General features: G+C 41.8%; 3 protein-coding genes across 4 annotated transcripts; 2 read left to right on the plus strand and 1 right to left on the minus strand.

The window, feature by feature from the left end:
* Nucleotides 1-652: 652 nt before the first annotated feature.
* On the minus strand, nucleotides 653-7765 carry LOC143526103 (aryl hydrocarbon receptor-like). Its single transcript, XM_077020762.1, has 10 exons — nucleotides 7370-7765; nucleotides 6523-6710; nucleotides 3844-3950; nucleotides 3602-3691; nucleotides 3417-3516; nucleotides 3175-3287; nucleotides 2776-2978; nucleotides 2299-2408; nucleotides 1989-2130; nucleotides 653-1864 (listed from the first exon to the last, which is right to left on the minus strand). Exons 1-10 carry the CDS (start codon nucleotides 7426-7428, stop codon nucleotides 1087-1089), a joined length of 1890 nt encoding a protein of 629 aa, XP_076876877.1. The 5' UTR covers nucleotides 7429-7765; the 3' UTR covers nucleotides 653-1086.
* A 2992-nt stretch (nucleotides 7766-10757) lies between these two features.
* LOC143526106 (very long chain fatty acid elongase 7-like) lies at nucleotides 10758-14489 on the plus strand. The gene is made up of 8 exons (XM_077020765.1): nucleotides 10758-10901; nucleotides 11634-11709; nucleotides 12099-12289; nucleotides 12739-12819; nucleotides 12907-12963; nucleotides 13055-13160; nucleotides 13280-13416; nucleotides 13533-14489. Exons 2-8 carry the CDS (start codon nucleotides 11646-11648, stop codon nucleotides 13755-13757), a joined length of 861 nt encoding a protein of 286 aa, XP_076876880.1. The 5' UTR covers nucleotides 10758-10901; nucleotides 11634-11645; the 3' UTR covers nucleotides 13758-14489.
* Nucleotides 14490-14613: 124 nt separating this feature from the next.
* Nucleotides 14614-20011, plus strand: LOC143526104 (DEP domain-containing protein 1B-like). 2 transcript variants are annotated; one of them, XM_077020763.1, is made up of 11 exons: nucleotides 14614-14827; nucleotides 15539-15804; nucleotides 15963-16104; nucleotides 16196-16323; nucleotides 16420-16550; nucleotides 16666-16713; nucleotides 16796-16936; nucleotides 17214-17380; nucleotides 17495-17671; nucleotides 17789-17983; nucleotides 18107-20011. In XM_077020763.1, the coding sequence occupies exons 1-11, from the start codon at nucleotides 14780-14782 to the stop codon at nucleotides 18269-18271; spliced, it is 1608 nt and encodes a 535-aa protein (XP_076876878.1). In that variant the 5' UTR covers nucleotides 14614-14779; the 3' UTR covers nucleotides 18272-20011. The 2 variants fall into 2 exon arrangements, with proteins under 2 accessions (XP_076876878.1, XP_076876879.1); XM_077020764.1 differs by having other exon boundaries at nucleotides 17792-17983.
* The last annotated feature ends 313 nt before the right edge of the window (nucleotides 20012-20324 follow it).

A 20324-nucleotide genomic window follows, 5' to 3' on the forward strand; every position in this document is an offset into this window, starting at 1 on the left:
CCATTGAGATGCTCGGTTTGAACTGCAGCAGATCGTCTTGGCCATGTCTACATGCCTAAATGCACCGAGTTGCTGCCATGTGATTGGCTGATGACATTTCCGTTAAAGAGCAGTTGGACAGGTGTACCTAATAAAGTAGCCGGTGAGTGTATAATATATATATTATATATTTGTTATATAGCAAAACGTCAAATCATGACAAAATGTGTACAATGAATCTAAAACTATGAGGAACTATTCATCAAGGTCAGAAAATTTACTATTTCACATAAGTATTAAGTAATCTGCACTGTATGACTTAATGTCCATATTGGATTTAAGGCTGAAAACACTGAGTTACAATAAAATGTTGTGAATGAAGATGTCTAATTGAGACATGTGGCAGGCTCTTGGAGACTAGGGGCCCTAGGGAGGCAATCTCCAGATGTGATGGCTTCCAGGAAAGCCTGGTGGATGTTTATCTTTCAATTGAAGCTGAATTAGCATGGTTCTTGGACAAACAACAGTGCAGTGATGACTACGTTGTGCACATATGAGAGTCTGTACAGCGAGGCCCAAACTCACATGACCGCACGTTCATTTAGTGGAGTCAGCATCTTATGTCCAGCATCTTGATCTGCCAGAACCGCTGCCCAGTTCACTAAACTAATAATTGCAATGAGTAATTGCTGAGCGCAGATTTGTGACCGTCTGACAGTGTGACTACCAGTCTCTGGGACAGATGTCTGTGGCATGTCTGCAATGTTCATGTTAAACATACAATCAGGGAACAGAGCCCTGAGCTTAGTGGTTCCATGGTAATCCATGACCTGTGGTGAACTTGTCCCCGTCACTGATGGTCCTGAACATTAAACAGCACATGTGTATATCTCCATTGGATGACTTGTATTGATGTGGGATTATGGTAAGTGTAGTCCTTTTGACCATTGCTGAATACCTGAAGGTCAACCTGTTACCATTTCTGTGGCTGCCAAACATTTTGGCTCATTGTTTAATTGCATTGGCCTGTCAAATGTCCTTGTTGGATGTTTGTCGTAGGATTTTGTAGACGTTCAGACTGAAAATATTATGCAGTACAAGGGGAAACTACGAGGGACTGCGGGGGCTATCGTCCGTAGTTTTTAAGAGCAGTGGTTGGAATCCAAATCCCAGAAAACCACTTATGTTCCTCTCGCTGGACTTAACTTGCTCTTCAAACCCGTATACAACCGAATCTGAATTTGGCTTGGTGGGCCACGAACCACTTTGAAGCGGATCCATAGGCTCACATTGAGAAGCCCCAATAGTCTCACCTTTCCCCATGCCTGTTCCTTTAGGGTCATTCTGCTTACAGTCCTTCAGAGTGGTCTCTTTCAGCAGAGCCTCTTCTACATATGCAAACACATCGCTGGCTAGAATGTCATTCAGTTGGACGGGCCCATCTCCTCTCTCTAGATGTATCCTCAATAAGGCATTGTCCCATTCCAACAGGTCTGCCTGGTTTACCTCCGGGTCCCTCACAGTTCCCTGCATGCCTCTCTTCTCCAGGATCTGCTCTAGGCTGGATTCAGGAGGGGCCAGAGTGTGGGTGGCACTGGATACACCGAGCGTGTCACTGTCTATGAGGGTCTGGTTTTCTGGCTGTGGGGGTTGGATGTAGACCGAGTGGCCCTGTCCGAGTAAGGACCCCTGGAGGGAGTCTGCATCCAGGCCTGTCTGTTCTGAAGATCTAGACGCTCTTGTCTTCTTTGTGGAACTGGATGGGCCGCTCTGTGCCTTTGGGTCCTCCATGCTGGGAAAGGTTCCATATAGGGCGGCTTCTCCTGCGAAGGTGAAGGGAAGCTGCAGGCATCTTTGACGCAGATGTTCCTCGCCCTCTTCATCTCTGGATAGAGCAAACAGGAATATGTACATCACTGAAAACAGGCCTTACAGATTATTAACAACATGCCATGTATATTGGCTCCTTCGGGAGCTTTAAAAAAAAAGCTTTTGATGATGCTACTCACGTTAAGGCTTTTTGCCGAGCAATTACAAAATCAGGCTTCCCTCCCTTGAACACAACTCGGGCGTTTGCCTGGACCCAGACCCACAAGCTGCTCTTCGTCAGGAGACGGAAGACAGTGAAGCCGCTCTCTCCTTTCCTCATCACTGGCATGCAGGGAACCGAACAGAATCCACCTCAGAGCTTCTAAAAGCTGTATCGGTCACAGGTTCTCACATTGCTGATTTGCTATGGCGAGCTGCCAAGCATTTGTTAGTCTATTTATAAAGTAGCGCAGCCGTGTTATTTGCGAGTTCACTAAAGTGGCAACTTACTTCTTAGGTGATTGTCTGCACAATACATCATATCAGCAGCGTGAATAAACTGGTAGCCAGAGCTTATTGAGCACAGCTCAATCTCCGTGTACCCCAAAACCACCTTGCCTCTTTCAAACGACACACAGAACAAAGTAAATGAAAACACTGCAAAACTATTGAATTGCTACCTTTATATATACATGCATACACACATGTACACCTAGGCCAAAGACAGTCATTTCAGAAACAAACTCCTGTAGGAAGCACAATTATTTGCCAATTCCAATAAAGTTCATAAATAAAAATATTTAGAAATAGAGTGAGATTGTGAGAGAATACATTTACAATTGATCATTTTTGCTATAAACATTCTTCAGTTCTCTATAACAAGAGAACTCTATAGCTCTCTATAACAATATTTATTGTTATTCTTTAACAATAAAGAATCAAATTCCAAACCAAAACCCTCAGAAGTCCTGCTTCACTGTGCTATACCTGGTGTCTATTGACAGTGGTGTAAAGTCCAGCTTGTGTTTGGTCTGGAAAATGAGGGTGTTGGTCCTGATCTCCAAGATGCCACAAGGCTGTACGGGGATGGCAAGCGCGAACAGAGCGAGTTGAGAATGAGCCCCTGCGCCCTTCTTCACACCCTCCTCTTCTCCAGTTAGATACTTCAGCCTCCCCTGGAAATTCAGGGCCTGCACACACAAAGCAGGAAGTAAAAACTGCATGTGAAGAAATGATTTGGGAAAAAAAAAAACAGAAATAAACAAAACAACCAGAAACTTTTACTGGAAACTTGAGCTATGAATGAGACCATGATGAGCCACAAAATTCATGATCTAAGGCCAGGTGAATATTTTGCAGAATAGATGAGAGTGGGTAGACCTTTACCAAGAAGCCGGACGAGTTGTCCAGAAGACATCGGAATCGGCAGCAGAAGCTCCTTTGCAAGAAAGCGGAGTTCTCTGGAGGGAGGTGACGAGGGCTGTATCTCTCCTTGTTACCTGACAGTGCAATAACAAGTGCATATAATATCCTTTTGTTCAGTAGAGGTTTGTTTAGTTGTGCATCACAGCAGAACAGAAGGACGACTCAATGGACGTCACAGTCGTGTTCCGTGTTACATCTCCTACCATCTCCATCTGGGTCGAAGGCAAAGTGAAGCTGGCATCGGAACATGGCGCGGTCATCGATATGGATCAGCTCATAAATGCTTTGGTGAATAACATCTGACTGGATAAAGAATACGGAACATTGGACAGTCAGCATGATGTCTCAGGAGTGTATGTGTGAGGCAAAACCCAGATTAATAACCTACTTGATGGAAACCCAAAAAATCTTGTATAGTAGGAGAAGCATAGAAGATGCAGCCCTCCATGGACACCACCAAGATGAAACCATTCAAAGCCTGAGGAGAAGAAACAGATGACAGCTATTAATAGTCATGGGGAGCCATGTCTGTCTCGCTTCTGTCCTTCTGGGCTCAGACCGCTGTCTACAAGGGCTGATCCTGGGCTGATCCTGGGCTGATCCTGGGCTGAACTAATGTCTCTGACTCACCTGCAGCAACAGATCCCCCTCAGAGAGACTGAGTGAATCTGCTGAAGACGCCGTCCTCCCGTGGCCAAAAGAGGATGATGCACTCTCACTGTTTTTCCTCATAGCTGCTGGAACAGACGAGAGGAGTTAATCAGAAAAAAACACGACATTGAATATTACTGTGATTGTTAAAGGTGCAAAGTTATGGAAATTCTTTTGCTATAACAAAGAAGACTAAATATAAGCATGTGGGGTGGGGGTGATACTTTTAGGAGTGCTAAACACCTATGCAGACTGGCTTAAATGAACTTGGAAAGTACTAAATATAGAGTGTTCACATATGTTATATGCTTTTACCAATACAGTTATATCACAGCTTATTGTGCATGGCGTAATCACAACCTCCTAATCCATTTCCTATTTTAAGCTTTTATTATAAAGAATAGATGGACAGCAGGATGGTATTGCTGAGGAAAGGGACATTATGATGATTTTGTGAAATTACCTTCAAAAATGATGATCTTGAACATTCTAACCTTGTTCCAGATAGTCTGGGCACTTTTCTAGTCTGTCTATGTGTGTACACACCAAGACTGATTCCCTGTATGTCTAATATACAAGGCAAAATAAAAAGTTTGTACATTCAAACCACACACATGTTTCTGGATTAATTGTGGTGTCTCATTATGGGTCTTTTGTTGCATCCATCACCACACCCTCCTATAAGGTTGTAGATGCACATCAGAGGTGGGCGGGCTTACGGTCACCTAGGGCAACCTCACTGATACATGCCAACACCTCGTAAACAGACAAAGGACAGTTTGTGTACCGCAAATCACTGTAACGAATAATGACTGTTGGCTCTACCTACATAAGAATGCAGATGTAGTTAATGCGTGTTGATAGTCAGCACTCACGCAAAGGGTGAATAATTAAGATCCCATACATGTGCCAAACCGTGAGAGATGAGCCTTCGCTTCGCGGGTATGTGTACTCAGGCGCATGAGATGCAGTCTAGACTCCTGCAAGCAGTGCCTTGGGGCAGAGAGCTCTGCACACATTCCCTTTGGGTGTCACGTGACGTAGCCATCCATCACGACAACAAGAAGTCAGATGTAAACAAGGCCTAAATACAACCGCTTTTAGGATGTGTAAAAAGCAGCGATACGGTCGCCCCTCACGTTTGAAATCTCGCGCTTAGCTGAACTTTTCACTTGATTTTGATTAATAATTTAGGTTAATAATTTAATGGCGAAAGAATTTAAAACAAAAGCACCATAGCCATAATCTTCGAATCTGAACTGAAGCTGGTCTGCATTAGTTGTTCAGATGAGGTAAGTACTGCTTAAATGCAACCGATTATGGCTTTAACAGAGTAATGGTCTCCTGGTCCTCTGGAAGTAATGGTGAACTTTACCTCTCATTTGAATGTTTGTCAGGGCAGAAAAAAAAAACAAACTACTTTACAACAATGAGCAAATTAGCCAGCGTGTTGGACTGGTTTTTCTTCAAGCAGAAGGAGACAAAGTTTCCACTTTATTTAACCCTAGCTGCTTCCAGATCAGTACCAGCAAACGTCTTTCAGGCAATCCCATCTGGACCACAGATTCCTTTCTTCTCAACTCTGGAGATACAGATGACCCTCCCCCCCCAAACTACCAGTCCCTGAAACTAACATACAACTGGTCACAAATTTGACAGAATACGAACGAATTCAGGTAAACATCAGCGATTACATGAAGTCCAATGAGGTGTGAGCAGAACCCACTGCAGAACCCACTGCCCTGTCCCAGCTGTCCATATTCACCCATACTTCCCAAAACCACAATGTCCATGCTAGCATGCTTTTTCCTAATCTAATTGCATGTCACAAATATCAAACCCATGAGTTGAGTCAGGTGAGTCAGGACACCTTGCAGAACACGCAGAACGCGTGGATGGGTGGGACTGGGTCTGGGAACTGCCGTGCGAGAGTCTTCCGATCCAGCCTCCCTTTCCCTCCACCTAGAGGTGGTCCTCAGGGGTCCCAGATCTGCTCCAGACCTTCAGATCTACACACCTATCTTTACGTCCTGCCCCTGATTGGCTGGCTCTGGTGCACTACATTTGCACATCCTACAGACCCTGTGCTCTTCGCATATGTTTTGCTCTCGCACAAGTAGCAGCTTAATCCAGATCTGAATCTAATATGTTAGTGCACATAACAATTAAAATGTGTGATTGACCTGCAGGTCTATACTGCATGACTCCTGGTTAACTTTAACCTTAAATCTATTCCCAAACCCTCACTTAAACCCAAAACTTCCAATGGCAAAATTCCAAACGTCAAGGACAGTTTGATTATGCCTGCTGAAAGATATTTGCTGATTCTGGGGCATCCAGAAGGGGACAGAAACAGCAGTTGGGTTTCCTCTTTCCTCTTTCCTCTTTTCCTCTTTCCTCTCATGTTACCCTCAGCATGAGAGCCATCTGCCCCTTGAATCAGGGTCTCGTTAATACACAGCAGTCTTATCAGCTATGCAGTGAACCAACTTCACAGAAGTACTAGTTGCTCAGAACTCATGTGGAAGCATCGGTGTGGTATGTGTGTCACCACAGAAAGTACAAAGCTAGGGTTAGGGTTAGAAAGGGTCTCGGATAAGGCAACAACCATCAGCCTGGGTTCAAACCACGGCCTGCAGCACGGCCTCTTCGACTCACCGCGGAGCAGCTTTTTGATCCTAACGTAGCCCACGCTGAGCCGCAGCACAGACAGCTTGTCCAGACGCTCCCTGACGTCCTCGGAGAAAGGCAGGAGGCCCGCGAGCTTTTCCAACTCGCCATTGAGCCGATCCCGGTGCCGTTTTGAGGGGTTCGACTTCACGTCGTCGTGAGCTTTGGGCTTTAATCTGCAACAGTGGAGAAGCTATTGTTTACATTTACATGAGGCAACTCTCTCGTAAATACACTTTGCAGGGAAGGCTTGTTAGTACGGCCATACACTGCCCTAACTTAAGCAAGTCTTGACACAATGCATTGTTGTCACTTATCAGCGATGTTTTAATTTCAATCCTCCTGATTTAAAGTATCATCGAAGCTGTGCTAAATGATAACAGAATGACTCTTATGAAGCATGTTGGAACATGTCAAATAGGAGATAGGGAGGCTTCTTCTGTGGCCTACTTCTGGGGCAAAGAACAAGTCATCTGAGCGTTCAAATGACGTCATCTTATGGAACCGTCGTTAAATCTTCGATATTCACCGTTTACTGTAAAGAAAAACCTTCCACTAAGAAATCTGCTTGTAACTTACTATGACAACGGAATTGTACTTTAACCATGGTATACTGCAGACTATAATACAAACTTTTTATCTGTTCTACATGAATTACATAGATAAATTATTCAGTGTAGAGAAAAACTGGAAAGGTTTGCATGTGGGACACTTTATGTACGTTTTAAAACGTTCAAAAAAAGCAGACGATTACAAAACTTTAATAATAGTTACTTTTGCGTGTCTTTTGTATTGACAAATGTATTTAAACTTTATTCAGATATAAATGCCTTACATTTTCTGAACGGGTCTCTTTCTTTTCTTCATGGCATATTTTCCAGCGCTCTCCAACATGACTGCTATTATGTACCTCACAAGTTAGGCTGTCAAAAAGGCAGCGATTTTAGTGCAAGCGCGCCTCTTTTCCGTGAAGATTGGGTAGGTTGTGCATCGGTAGAAACTACAAGAAATAGAGAAATAGAGAAAAGCGCGTTGTAATCCACTGCTTCGCGTCTCTGTGTCTGACCGACAACAAATGCAGGTAGTCAGAGGAGGTGGAGCAGTTCGTTGAATAAAAATCCTTCCAAAACGTAACCCTTTCTGTAAAAGTAACATCTGACAAAACAAATCCAGACTTACGATCACCCTTACGTCGGCACAGGTTCAAAGTGAGTGTTAAAAAAACCGCTGGCCGCTCTTTCACCTGCTTACGTAGCCTCATTTGCGCAATTACACGCATATGCAGGAGTTTCTAAAAATGTGTGTGGGGCGCACTCTAGTGGACAAATGTATACAGCTATTTACATTTTTTACTACAGTACTACTCTAAATTACGTATTGCAACCACGTGTGAAGCTCATGCAATGTTTTCATGTGGAGAAACATTGAGGAGTGGGGATGGTTAAACACGCGACTGTTAGGGTCTGTTTTAACAGTAACCTCGCATTTATTTTTACAGAGTTATAATCTGAGACTTATAATTATGTGACCGGTACTGCCACAGGATGGTTAGTTATCGCTATGACATGTTAAAAAAAGCCAACATAGGTTATAAAAAATGACCGGTTTACTTTGTTGTAAAGTATCTTAAGACTGCAAATAACTGAGAAATGTTGCTATACAAACCCATTTTAGGTATGCTTGCTATGCTTGGAAGACCAGTTTGCTTAATGTAGTTTATCCAGCACTGTAACAAACTTAAAGCAAAGACTACTATCTGTTGTCTCAGTCCATGGTCTGATTTGAAGCAGAGGTTTAAAAGAAAGAATTGTACCAAATATAAATAAAGGGTTATATCTGTGGTAATCATGCTGTCAAATTAGATAAGGGCAGTGTGATACTGTCACACAGAGAGTGAAAGAGAGATAGAGAGAGAAAGAGAGAGAGAGAGCAATTCAGAGAATGTACTACTATGACCAGCTAATCCTGCTGTACCAGTACTACCTACCTTTCTCATGTATCATAGACAAAAAGTCTTCCTGCTGTCCTTTGCATTATTGTCACTCTGTGTAGGTTTTACGAGCTGCCTATTTTTCACGATCACTTAGTCTTTACTCAGTGGGAAATCATCTAGACTTTTGTTCTGATGTAACTTGACCTTTGTCAGATTAAACCAGCCCAAACCAGTCCCAGAAAAGTAAATGCTGTCCATATACAAGACATATGGAATAATTGTTTGAAATATAATAACACAACTTTGGACAATGGGTAAATTTTACATTTAGATTGAAATTGAATCATTCTACACTTCTATCCAGAGGGACTTTTAACATTTAATGGGACTTTAATTAGTGTGGACAGGAGTCTGTAGTCACTATGTAGTTTCAGCATAAACGCTATCAGCCCCATCTTCAGATATTCCAAAGAGTTAAAGGAAACTACACTGGAGTCCTTCAGACCACATTTCAGTTCAGATGCTTCTCTCTTTGTCACTGTGTCAGACTCCATGTCTGATAAGGGCTACATGTCATAGTGTGATGATGAGAATCCAGCACTGTTCTTACAGAGCTAGAAGGACTGGTTTATGTGCCCGGAACACCAACACCCAGATTTTCAGCCTGTGTCTCAATGTTCTTTTGTCTTTTGTACTCTTATTGATAGAATTCTATATTCTTTTTGAGCTGAATGTTGTGTTAATTAGAATCACCATTTGAGAAGTGTCATATTTACAGGGTAGGTGGGTTAGTTTTTTTTTTTTTTTGGGGGGGGGGGGGCTAAGCTTTGTATGTTGTTAATGCTGCACACTTTGTGGTTTTGTAGGTATGTGGTAAAGGCACATTTTTTAAGAACTCATTAATGCATGCATGTATATCTCCAATGTTTTACCATTACTATTATGATATAGGAAGCTTAATCAAACATATAAAAAAGAACAATTAGACTGACACTCCACAAGATGTTTACTGATGAAATGTTTGGAATGTTGAAATCAGATGAGTAAAGGACTCAGCGGAAGTATGTGTCATAACACAGGTATCTACGTTTACAGCTTTCTGCAGAAAAAGCACAAACACAAAGATGTACAGAATGATTTCCATCGTATGTAGAAACTAAGATTCTGAGTTAAAAAGTGCTTTATCTGATACTACAAGTCATATTTAATTATAAGGTGCTTTTTACAAGACACATTGTCACAAAGCAGTTTTTTTCAAATAATTTCAAATAATTTTTCAAATAATCCTTAGGGAACAAACGGAAGATGATGGTGGCATGCAAAATGTCCCAGAAAAGAAACACTGGGAAGACCAAGACTCAGGAAGGAACCTGTCCCTCCTGCACAACCCAGCTAATAACACAGTATGTGCATTATCACATTATTTGTCCAAGTAGCCAGTTCAGTACAGATGTGGGAGTCTCTACTCAGGTGGGTCTAGGCTGGGCGAATTGTAACTGCACCCAGTGGATGGTGTGGGTGAACGGATATGGCAGCATCTACTGGTGGCACTGGGACATTTCCTGGCAATATTTGCTTCTGTAATGACAACTCAAGGTGAAAATGAACAAACATGCTAGTTACTTTCTGAAAAACATGCTAGTCACTCTCTGCTAGTTAGTTTTTTTAAGAGCAATACAATTTATTTTCACTTCTCAATGCTTTAAAATATTCTGATGGGAAAACATGATCCCTGACCCTAAATGGTCACATCATTAGCTTACATTTAGGTGTAAATTGCATGAAACCTATTGTACTGGTACCAAAATACAGCTACAGGTATCAGAATACAAAACAGGCCTAATTCAAACTGCAGTTTCTCCTTTATTTAGATGTCAAAGAGGCCCCATTTGTTCTCCCTTATAACTACTCTCACCCATCGCACCACTAATGTTTCCTATTGTATTGGGTTTTTTTTACTAATAAGCCCTTCTTCAGAGGAACATGTTTATACACCCTCACGTCCAGTGGCATTGTACCGCTGCAGCCATATAACCTTTCACTAAATAATTTATTGAATACATTTTCATGAGCTAAAGGTTTTTAGAAATAATTTTATTGTAAGATATTCTACAAAACAATACAAACGCATTAGCCTAGGGCACATCATTTTGGTGTTAAAATTCAGACAACGTTATTGCTGGAGTACAAGACGACCTAACAGCGTTTCTTTATACAACACAGAAAACCAATGAGAGCGCTGAAGAGAGTTTCGGTTAAAATTCCGGAAGCTTCTATAAAGCACGCCCACGTATCAAATTGTGGGTGGAGTCACGGTACAGGTGGGTCATAGATAAGTCGAGCAGGTATTAGTCGTCTTTAAGTGCCACCTGTTATCTGGAGAACGAAGAGACGAGTCAGCATCACCCAACGCAGGCCGAGAGACGGCGTCGAGGTTGGTTGCGTCTTGAACGTTTGGCTTTAACAGATTTTATTCAGAAACTGCCCCGTGTTGGCAAGTATCTCAATGGTTGCCAATCGTTGAGCGAGTTATTTAAAGTCTTTGGACTACTTGGCTGCGATTTACTGAAACATACGTCCAAGTAATAATTTTTCAAGCGACTTTTTTTACACTAATGATTTTAAACGTTTGTGCTGTTAAACTGCTATTTCCGATATGGGTTTTCAACTTTGAGGAATGAACTCTTCCTTAACCTGACTCCACTGGGAGCGGTTATAGCGCGCCCATTATATCCTCGGGAGTGTCGTATGTGATGGAGTGGGTAGATAAGTCTTCTGTGTAAACTAGATGTAGTCCAGCCTGGTTCATCATCAACTTCGTCGTATTTCTCAGTTGGTAATAGTATTCTCTTGGTGTACGTTTTGAACTCTCCCCCCCCCCCCCCCCCCCCCCCCTCAAAACTACGTTTTGTAACGTGAATGGTCTAATTGCGCCCCCTCCCCATCGACCAATGGGGAGAAAAAAAAAACAAACAAAAAAAACTTGTTTTGAGTGGCTAAAGTGGGTGGAAGGCATCTTGTGCTCTGACAGTGTGGGTCTTTGGTTTTGAAAGAATGCTAAACTGTGAGATCTCTGTAATCTCAGGAATCCCTGGTTGTGTCAAAACTGAATAGATATGAGGCGGAATAACTGGTTTTAATTTAAAGTCTTCTCTCTTTGTGACAGGGAATCTGAAACATGGCTTTCGACCGACTCACCTCAAGTGCTGTGTTGCTGTATGATGAATTTTTAAAGGAAGCAGGTAAGTGTTTTTTTCCCCCTACATTAATGAAATGGAACCATGACTGTGTAGAATGTTCACACATGGAGACGCAGAATAAAACCAGCAGGGCCTGCAGCTCTACCTCAGCGTGGCGTTGTAACGGGGCGAGGCCGTTGTTGCACAGCTGGTTAACCCTCGTTGCCTCAGAGATACGCCCACAGCAAAAATGCTGCACCAAAAAGTGTTTAAAAATGGACTTTCCAGAATGAACACTTGCTGTAGTTTATTACTAGCTTTAACACAAGTGGTGACTGACTGCATTGATCTGAATAAAGGTAGTCAAAGGAGATCTACTTGGTGCAAGATGTCTGTGAAAGCCAAAACTGACTTATCATCTCCCCCCCCCTTCTTCCTGCTCTTCTCCATAGACCCCAGAGTTGAGGACTGGCCACTTATGTCCTCCCCGTTCCCTCAGGCGTTGGTCATCCTGTGTTACGTCTATTTCGTCAAAACACTGGGACCTCGTTTGATGGAAAACCGCAAACCTTTTGATCTCAAGCGGCCCATGGTCATCTACAACTTCAGTATAGTTGTGTTCTCCGTTTACATGATTTATGAGGTTGGTAACCAGCTTTTCTTTTTCTTTTTCTACTCTCTAGTAGTGTTGCTTTGCTAAGAAATGCATTTTAATTTGAAGTCATAATTGTGCAACGTGAATCCTGCCTTTTGCTTAACTGAACACGGATGGTCGTGCATGGTTCCTTCAAACCTTGTTTTGTAGTACTTTTAAGTCTTTGCATAACTTATCTAAACCCCCTGACCTGGTCTGAGTCCCAGCAGACCTGAGCTAGATGGTCTTGACTGACTAGAGGCAAGAACCCGTACTCGAGAACATTTTTTTTAAATTTTTTTTCCTCTCTCCTCCCTCATAACGTATGGGTGGGGTCAATTGCTCATGAGGAATCTCAAGCAAGTTTGCTTTAAGGAGGTGTGGATGGGTGTTGGTTTGCATACGTCATGAAGCTGATGTAAGCAAGTACTACATTTTTCTCCCCCCCTCCCATCCAGTTTCTCATGTCTGGCTGGGCCAATGGATACTCGTACAGGTGTGATCTTGTGGACTACTCCAGCTCTCCCCAGGCTGTCAGGGTAAGAAAGTTTAGCTTAATTCTGACTTCTGGATTGGAATACTAATCAATGTATAACTCCTTGATTGACCTTCCATGTCCTTCTCAGATGGCCTGGACTTGCTGGTTGTACTACTTCTCAAAGTTTGTGGAGATGTTGGACACAGTAAGTGTTCTGCAAGGAAGTAGCTTTTTGAAATGTTCAGATTTTTGTTCATTATGATTTAAAGTGGATTTTGTTTTTCTTACCCTGGTAGATTTTCTTTGTACTGAGGAAAAAGAACAGCCAAGTGACCTTCCTCCATGTCTACCATCACTCGATCATGCCGTTCACATGGTGGTTTGGAGTCAAATTTGCTGCAGGTGAAGTGATGCCTGGGAGTTTTGCGCATGGGATTGTTTAACTGTCTAAAGCAGGTCTTGTGGTTGCTGGTAAACCTGTGAAATGAAGATCTAATGGGAGGGATGCTGTGCTTCAACAGGTGGCCTAGGAACTTTCCACGCTATGCTGAACTGCTGTGTTCATGTGGTCATGTACTCCTACTATGCTCTCTCTGCTATGGGACCAGCCTATCAGAAGTACCTATGGTGGAAGAAGCACATGACTACCATCCAGCTGGTATGTGATCGTGTTATAAACCAACAATCTTTTTGTGAAGGAGTGTATATAGCATTAATTATATGGATTTTGTAATTGAGTATTGGAGCTGTAGTTTAATACACTTCTTTCTTCAGGTTCAGTTTTTGATGGTGACCATCCACATTGGACAGTTTTTCTTCATGAAGGATTGCCCATACCAGTTCCCTGTGTTCCTGTACGTCATTGGCTCGTATGGACTGATATTCCTGATCCTCTTCCTGAACTTCTACTACCATGCTTACACCAAAGGCAAGAGATTGCCCAAGGCCATCAACCATGTATCGTGCTATCAGAATGGAGTACACAAGAAGGTCGAGTAAAATATCTGGTCGCCTCGAAGGGAAGATCTTGCAGCTTTTTAAACAGGTTTACTTTAATCATTTCAGAAAATTTCGGTTCTACCCATTGTTTTATGTTAAAACTTTGTGGAATGCCACCTTTATCACTGAATATCGCCAAGCTAGCACATTTGTGGTTATTCACTTGATGATCCTGGTTAGTATGGTCTTCACTTGGGTTCTGAAATGTTATGGGGTATACAATATTTGTTCTAACATCCCCTCATCTGTGTGTGTAAATCTCTATGTAAATCTCGGCTTGACAATATGAACTGTTGGTTTGGCAGAAACATGGGTTGTGAGAGCAGAGGTATTGAAGTTTTTAACGCAATTGCACTCTGAGGGGGCACAATAGGTGATTTAAATGTTGGGCTCACTAAGCCTGAGTCACCTTCCCCAAGGACGAGCACGACTGATTACCTGTTTATGCTTGAGTCTTGTGAGCTGGGTTTGTAACAGTCTTTTGAGCCTTATGAAATGTTTTTATTTTGTCAGTTTAATGTTCTTAATGTGGTCTTCCTTTTTCTTTTAAAAAAGTTATATGACTGAGGCAGTGACGTTCTTCAAAGAGCCAAAGGTGCCAATGATTGTCTTTCTTTTTCTAGTCCTTTACTTTGTATAATGTATTCATATGCTGTGCTATTTATCAATTTGTAAAATGGAAAAAATGTATCTTTTTAGTAAACAAAAATAAATTATGTCAATACCTTCCTACATATTTCTTTTCCTAAGCTTAGTCTCGTTGCTATTCCGGAAGTGAGACCTTATTTGGTGGGATGTCACGTGGTAATTCGTTCTCCAATCGTATTGCAGGAAAAACATTTCCAGCTTTCAAAAATGTTCAGCCGAGGGTTAAAATGGATAATGTAGCCAGCATGTTAGATACAGAAAAGTAGATAATGCGTATTAGACCTCAGCATTCCGTGTTAAGACGCGAGAAAGCGAATGTTTAATTTCGCTATGATGAAACTAGATTGCTGGCTAGAACCACCAAGAGAATAAGAATGGATGGGAAAATGATCGGTCCAGGTCCGTACAGGGCAACGAAGTTGGTGAGTTAGTGAGGTGGCTTGAGTGGAACAATATTTACATCTTTACAGCGACTGGTGACTCGTCTACATTTATTGTAACGTTAGTACAACATGTAGTTATTCAGCTATCTACAAAGTAATGCAAACTTAGCTTGTATGACCAATAAGTTGGCTAAAACGAGTGTGATGGAGTTGAAAACGGCTAGCTAGTTCGCTACAGTTAAAAGTGCTTAGGAATGCCAGTTTACAGTATACCTTTATGCATGTTCATCTAAAGTTTTTTAAACACATAAAAAACACAAGAAGCTTCTTGTGTTTTTTATTTGTGTTTTAAAAACTTTAGATGAACATGCATAAAGGTATAATTGCTACTGTAAACTGGCATTCCTAAGCTGCCACCCAAACCGGCTCCATGTGCCAACACAGGCGTTCAGTCAAGAAATTACTTTGTGTAATGTAACGCAAATATACATTAATAACTTGGATGCCTTTTGTGTAGAAATGTAGGAAAATTCGACCCGTAATTGCGCTTGGTGGATGGACAGTCTGCCTTCATTTTGTTTGGAGATCCGTTAGCCAACTGTCCGGTTACTAATTCCTGTTTGAAAGAATGCAACAAAAAATGTAAATGTCCTTAAGTAAAATAAATTCTTTGGGAAATGCCACCCCCCCCCCCCCAAAAAAAAAAAAATAAATAAATCAAAATAAAAATACGGTTCTTTTTTCTTACAGTGGAATGAGACGATCAAGCTTTTTCGGGGAGGAATGCCACTAAAAAGACACTGGGCACATTTTCGGAGTTACGATAACAGTTTCACGGCATCTGAAGCTGTGGATTATCTCTATGTCCTGCTAAAGCATAACCAGAACTTTGGGCCAGAGGTGACGCGTTATCAGTCTTTGCAGCTCCTGAGAAAGTTTCTGAAGAACCATGTTATCGAAGATGTTAAAGGACGTTTCGGTAAAGAGGACTTCGATGACAATGGACGTTTGTACAGGTGCTTTGTGCTGAGGAGCAAAATACATTGTAGATGGGTGTCGTCCCAACACCCCACCCCCACGACTGAAAGTGCAAAAACCAAATGGTATAAAGTACCTCACTTTACACTTCTGCTGTGTAACTTAAGTATTTTTTCTGTCATGTCTGTTATTTCAGATTTCCTCCACAGTCACCTCTAAAGCCTCTTCCTCAGCATGCACCTGTGGCCCAGAGGAAGCTTGTCCCCCAGATCCCACCCTGGCATGACTGTGAAGAGACACAGGTGTCAAACAGGTTGCCCATGAAGCCTCTTGTTTTGGTAAGGGACTTGGGTTCAAATGCATAAAATGTAGTTAAAATGATGTTATGAAAATGTACTTTCCTTACATGATATTCGTTGCTATTGTTAGAATTCAGAGTCATGGAACAAAAGGCACAGCATTGCCATAGGTGAAGTGGCCGAATGCAAACTCATTCGTAAAAGAGACCTCACACCCAAGAATGTAGTTCAGATATGGAAATCAATGACATTAACCCAGTAAGTACTGAATCAAAAAAATGCCAATGTACTTTATTCCCATCTTTAGCTTTATGCCAGTGTCCCCCCCCTTTGATTAACTGTGTTCTTGAACAGTTTACAGGGGATTTTGGGGCTCCAGTCTTTAGATGGACTTCTTGATTCCAAGCTCTTGAGACCAGAACACATCGTTCATAATGTCTTCAGTGTGAACAAGCAGGGCATTGTTGTGCTGAAGAACAGAGCTGGTGAGGAAAAGCTCTACCTAACCAGAACAAACCTGAATACGAATGTACATTCATGCAGTCATTCCTGGTGGACTGGTGGAACATTTTTGGGTTTTTTTTCTTTCTCTCTTCACAGAGGATTTGCCTCATTGGGTGTTATCTGCAATGAAATGCCTGGCAAACTGTGAGTAGGAAGTTGTGGTGTTAGCAAATAATAAGTGATCCTTACCGCGATCTCGGGACAACTGAACTTTGTGTCGTTTCAGGGCCCAATGGAAATGACAGCAAGCAGCCCATGTATCCTGGATTTGAGCGAGATGTTTTTCGAACAGTAGCAGAACATTTTCAGAGATTAAAGGAGCCACTGCTGACTTTTCATCTGTATGAGATGTTTGTCAGCATCCTGGGTAAGAGATCAATAAAAAGTAGAGTGATGATAGTGGGTTAGGATATGGTGCAACTTACAGGACATCTTCTGAATGTTGATGTGTTAATACTACAGTTTCGTAATAGTTTAGTAGATGGTTGACGACATGGTATTTTTGACTTTGGACATACCCGACACATCATCGTCCTGCTCAAAAAATTTAAATTAAAAAAAATTTAAAAATTATCATCCAGCTAACTAACATAGGTCTAGTTTTAACCAAAGTTGAGCACGTTTTCCTGTTTCCTCTGCCTCAGGACTCCTCCCTAAGCAGCAGGTTGTGGTGGAGGCCCTGCAGGCCTGCTGCCTTCTCCTGCCCCCACCGAGCAGGCGCAAGCTGCAGCTGCTGCTACGCCTGATGGCTAAAGCATGCCACAACGACACGCTCCCTCCGCTCAATGAAGCTATAGGAACACGCACCCTTGTACTCCATATACGTCATTGAATTATTTACCTATTTGACCATGACTCTTCACATGTGCTCTGATTGGCTTGTTTTTTTTTTTTTTGCTGTCTTTCCCCCTGACCTGTTTGACAGATGGTCCAGACCTTCTCCCGCTGCATTTTGTATTCAGCAGATGAAGTGGATCTGGATGAGCTGCTGGCCACCAAGCTGGTGACCTTTATGATGGACAATTATGAAAACGTCCTGAAGGTGCCCACAGATCTGCACCGGTCTGTGGAGGAGCACCTGGCCCATTTGCGAAGGGCTCAGGTTAGTTTTACACACATATACACACATACACATGCTTGCCACGGAGTAACTGCGTGTGAGCAGTTATTCATTTTGCAGCCTGTTTAAACTGAGCGGCTTGTGCCCTCCTGTCGTCAGCAGATAAAGTATGCGGGCACAGACACGGACTCCTCGGTGGAATCCCCTCCCCACGCTTACTGCAGGCAGATCAGCAAGGAGGAGTTTGAGGAGCAGAGAGTCACCGGCTCCCAGGGAGCTATGGTGGAACTCCTGGAAAGCCTCATTAAAGACAAGGCCATGTCCACAAAAGACAAGAAGAAGAAACTGAAACAGGTGCGAACGTCTTCAGCCACAATCGTGATGTTGACATGTTGTGGCCATCCAGATGATTCAGATTCGGATGCTGGGGGCCTGACTGCGCTAAGGTTTTTGTTTTTTTGCCCATCTTCTGTCCAGTTCCAGAGATCCTATCCTGACATCTACCACAGTCGGTTCCCTACGCCTGCCAGTGTGGCAGCAGTGTTTCCAGAAAGATCTCAGCGGCTCAGACCCCACCTGGTGTTCTCCACTCTGAAGAAACCTTTGCAGCCCTTCCAGAGGAGCTGGAGTTTTCGCTCTTAATATCAAGATGCGGTTGGTTCATTAAGGGGCTGCACAATATGGATGGAATATTGTATCGTGATTATATTGCTACATATTTAGTCCTTTAGTCGTGGTTGACGATTTTCAAACAATATGTTAACCTGAATTATTTACTTTTGTTGGATCACCAGGGGCATCTGATTGGTCAGGATGCTTAATTTGTTAAGTATTATTTTGTGATTTTGTATATTGCAACTCAGAATTACAGTACCAGAATTGTAAAGGCAATACTGCAGTATATATTAACAGATGACACGGTGTGTGCACGCTTGGTACATGATAAAGATTTGAAGTATTAGAGAAAGCAAACCCGTACGCGTTTCTGCTGGGATGTTCTGAATAATGGTTTGTTTCAACATAACTAGTTCAGAGTGCAGATTACTGGCCTCTATGATTGCTGATTCTATCATTTTAGAATAGACTTGAAATATGCACACTGGATTAAAGATGAACTGCACTACAGTGTAGTGCAAGAGTTTTAAGGCAAGCTTTGTTTTGTATTAACATTGTTTAACATTGTCAAGGATTTCATGAGGGACCCTTGAAATTACACTACTAATTGAAGTAAATGGTTCAATTCTCAGGTATAATGGTACCCGTTTGTTTTTTGGGTCTTTGGGTTTAACAAATCTTTTTATATATATGAGCATCTATTAATGTGAGGAAAATAAGTATTTACACCCTGCAACATTGCAAGTTCTCCCACCTAGAAATGGAGGGGTCTGAAATTTTCATCTTAGGTTGAGTGGAGGTGGACTTTTTAGATGCGGACTAACAGGTCTTTGAGGGCCAGCATTTTTGCTGATTGACAGGTGTTCAAATACTTATTTGCAGCAGTAACACACAAATACATAATTAAAAAATCATACATTGTGATTTTCCGATTTTGTTTTCTTTAGATTATGTCCCTCACAGTGGACATGCACCTAAGATGAAAATTTCAGACCTGCATGATTTCTAAGTAGGAGAACTTGCAAAGTCGCAGGGTGTTCAAATATTATTTTTTCCTCACTGTATATACTAGTTCTGAAAGTTCAAAATAACCATGCCACATGAAGTATGCACTCTCAAAAACAGTCGTTAATTTTTGTTTTTAAGTTTGTTATCACTGTAAAATTGAGTCTGGAAACAGGTTCTACGAGATCTGTTCATAATTGTAACAGAAGCTACTAAAAATTAATTATCGTCATTTCATGGTACACTTACATCATTTGAAATGTTTTTGTATTTAAAAGATCTGGATGTGATTGTGCTGTTTTTTGCTACCTAATTGTACAGTTGTCTTTTTTACTCAGCCAAAGTAGTGATCACATTTATTATTCCTTTTTTCTTGATATAATTCTAGATTTACCACACAATGATGCCAGATCATTACATTTGACACAAAGGATGTTTGATATTTAAAAAAAAAGTGATGTTACAGCTAGACTTTTGCATATGAAACATTTAAAATTTTATCATGGGACACATTTGTTTTTAAAATTGTATTTGTACAAGGAAGACAAGTTTCAAAATAATTCACTTGGTAATTTAAGTTGGATATACGATGACTACTGCTGTTTCTTTCCCCCTACCTATTCTTAATATTTTTATTTGTAAAGGTAAAATGACATTTTCATTATGCATGTTTGTTTTCTGTAGACATACTGGAGTTACTGTTACTGTCAACAATACTGCACACTGATCAATGCTGGAATTGTAAAAATACATCTAAAGAGAGTATACCCTAACTTTTGTGTTAGCATGTGTTTGTTTCTCTATTAACAATTATACTGAAGAATGTATTCGGAAAAAAAAAGTATAATTATGTAACTATCTAGGACGCTATATACATATAGGGGGCAGTCATGGCCTGGTGGTAGGGAACTGGTCTTGTGACCGGAGGGTCGTGGGTTCGATTCCCAGACCTGAGGCCATGACTGAGGTGCCCTTGAGCAAGGCACCTAACCCCAACTGCTCCCCGGGCGCCGGGCTAGGGGTGCCCACCGCCCTGGACACTCCACAGCCCCTAGTAATCACTAGTGTGTGTGTG

The sequence above is a fragment of the Brachyhypopomus gauderio genome, chromosome 10, assembly GCF_052324685.1.
Source record: "Brachyhypopomus gauderio isolate BG-103 chromosome 10, BGAUD_0.2, whole genome shotgun sequence".
Classification (NCBI taxonomy): domain Eukaryota; kingdom Metazoa; phylum Chordata; class Actinopteri; order Gymnotiformes; family Hypopomidae; genus Brachyhypopomus; species Brachyhypopomus gauderio.

What these genes read in the sequence shown, in the direction of transcription:
- LOC143526103 (XM_077020762.1), bottom strand. Translation starts at nt 7,428, where the DNA reads ATGTTGGAGAGCGCTGGAAAATATGCCATGAAGAAAAGAAAGAGACCC. An exon ending in AGGGGGATCTGTTGCTGCAG is followed by an intron (nt 3,692 to 3,843) that starts GTGAGTCAGAGA and finishes TCTTCTCCTCAG; the next exon opens with GCTTTGAATGGTTTCATCTT. An exon ending in ACAACTCGTCCGGCTTCTTG is followed by an intron (nt 2,979 to 3,174) that starts GTAAAGGTCTAC and finishes TTGTGTGTGCAG; the next exon opens with GCCCTGAATTTCCAGGGGAG.
- LOC143526106 (XM_077020765.1), top strand. Translation starts at nt 11,646, where the DNA reads ATGGCTTTCGACCGACTCACCTCAAGTGCTGTGTTGCTGTATGATGAA. An exon ending in GCTCTCCCCAGGCTGTCAGG is followed by an intron (nt 12,820 to 12,906) that starts GTAAGAAAGTTT and finishes TGTCCTTCTCAG; the next exon opens with ATGGCCTGGACTTGCTGGTT. An exon ending in TTGTGGAGATGTTGGACACA is followed by an intron (nt 12,964 to 13,054) that starts GTAAGTGTTCTG and finishes TTACCCTGGTAG; the next exon opens with ATTTTCTTTGTACTGAGGAA.
- LOC143526104 (XM_077020763.1), top strand. Translation starts at nt 14,780, where the DNA reads ATGGATGGGAAAATGATCGGTCCAGGTCCGTACAGGGCAACGAAGTTG. An exon ending in AAATCAATGACATTAACCCA is followed by an intron (nt 16,324 to 16,419) that starts GTAAGTACTGAA and finishes GTTCTTGAACAG; the next exon opens with TTTACAGGGGATTTTGGGGC. An exon ending in CCCATTTGCGAAGGGCTCAG is followed by an intron (nt 17,672 to 17,788) that starts GTTAGTTTTACA and finishes TCCTGTCGTCAG; the next exon opens with CAGATAAAGTATGCGGGCAC.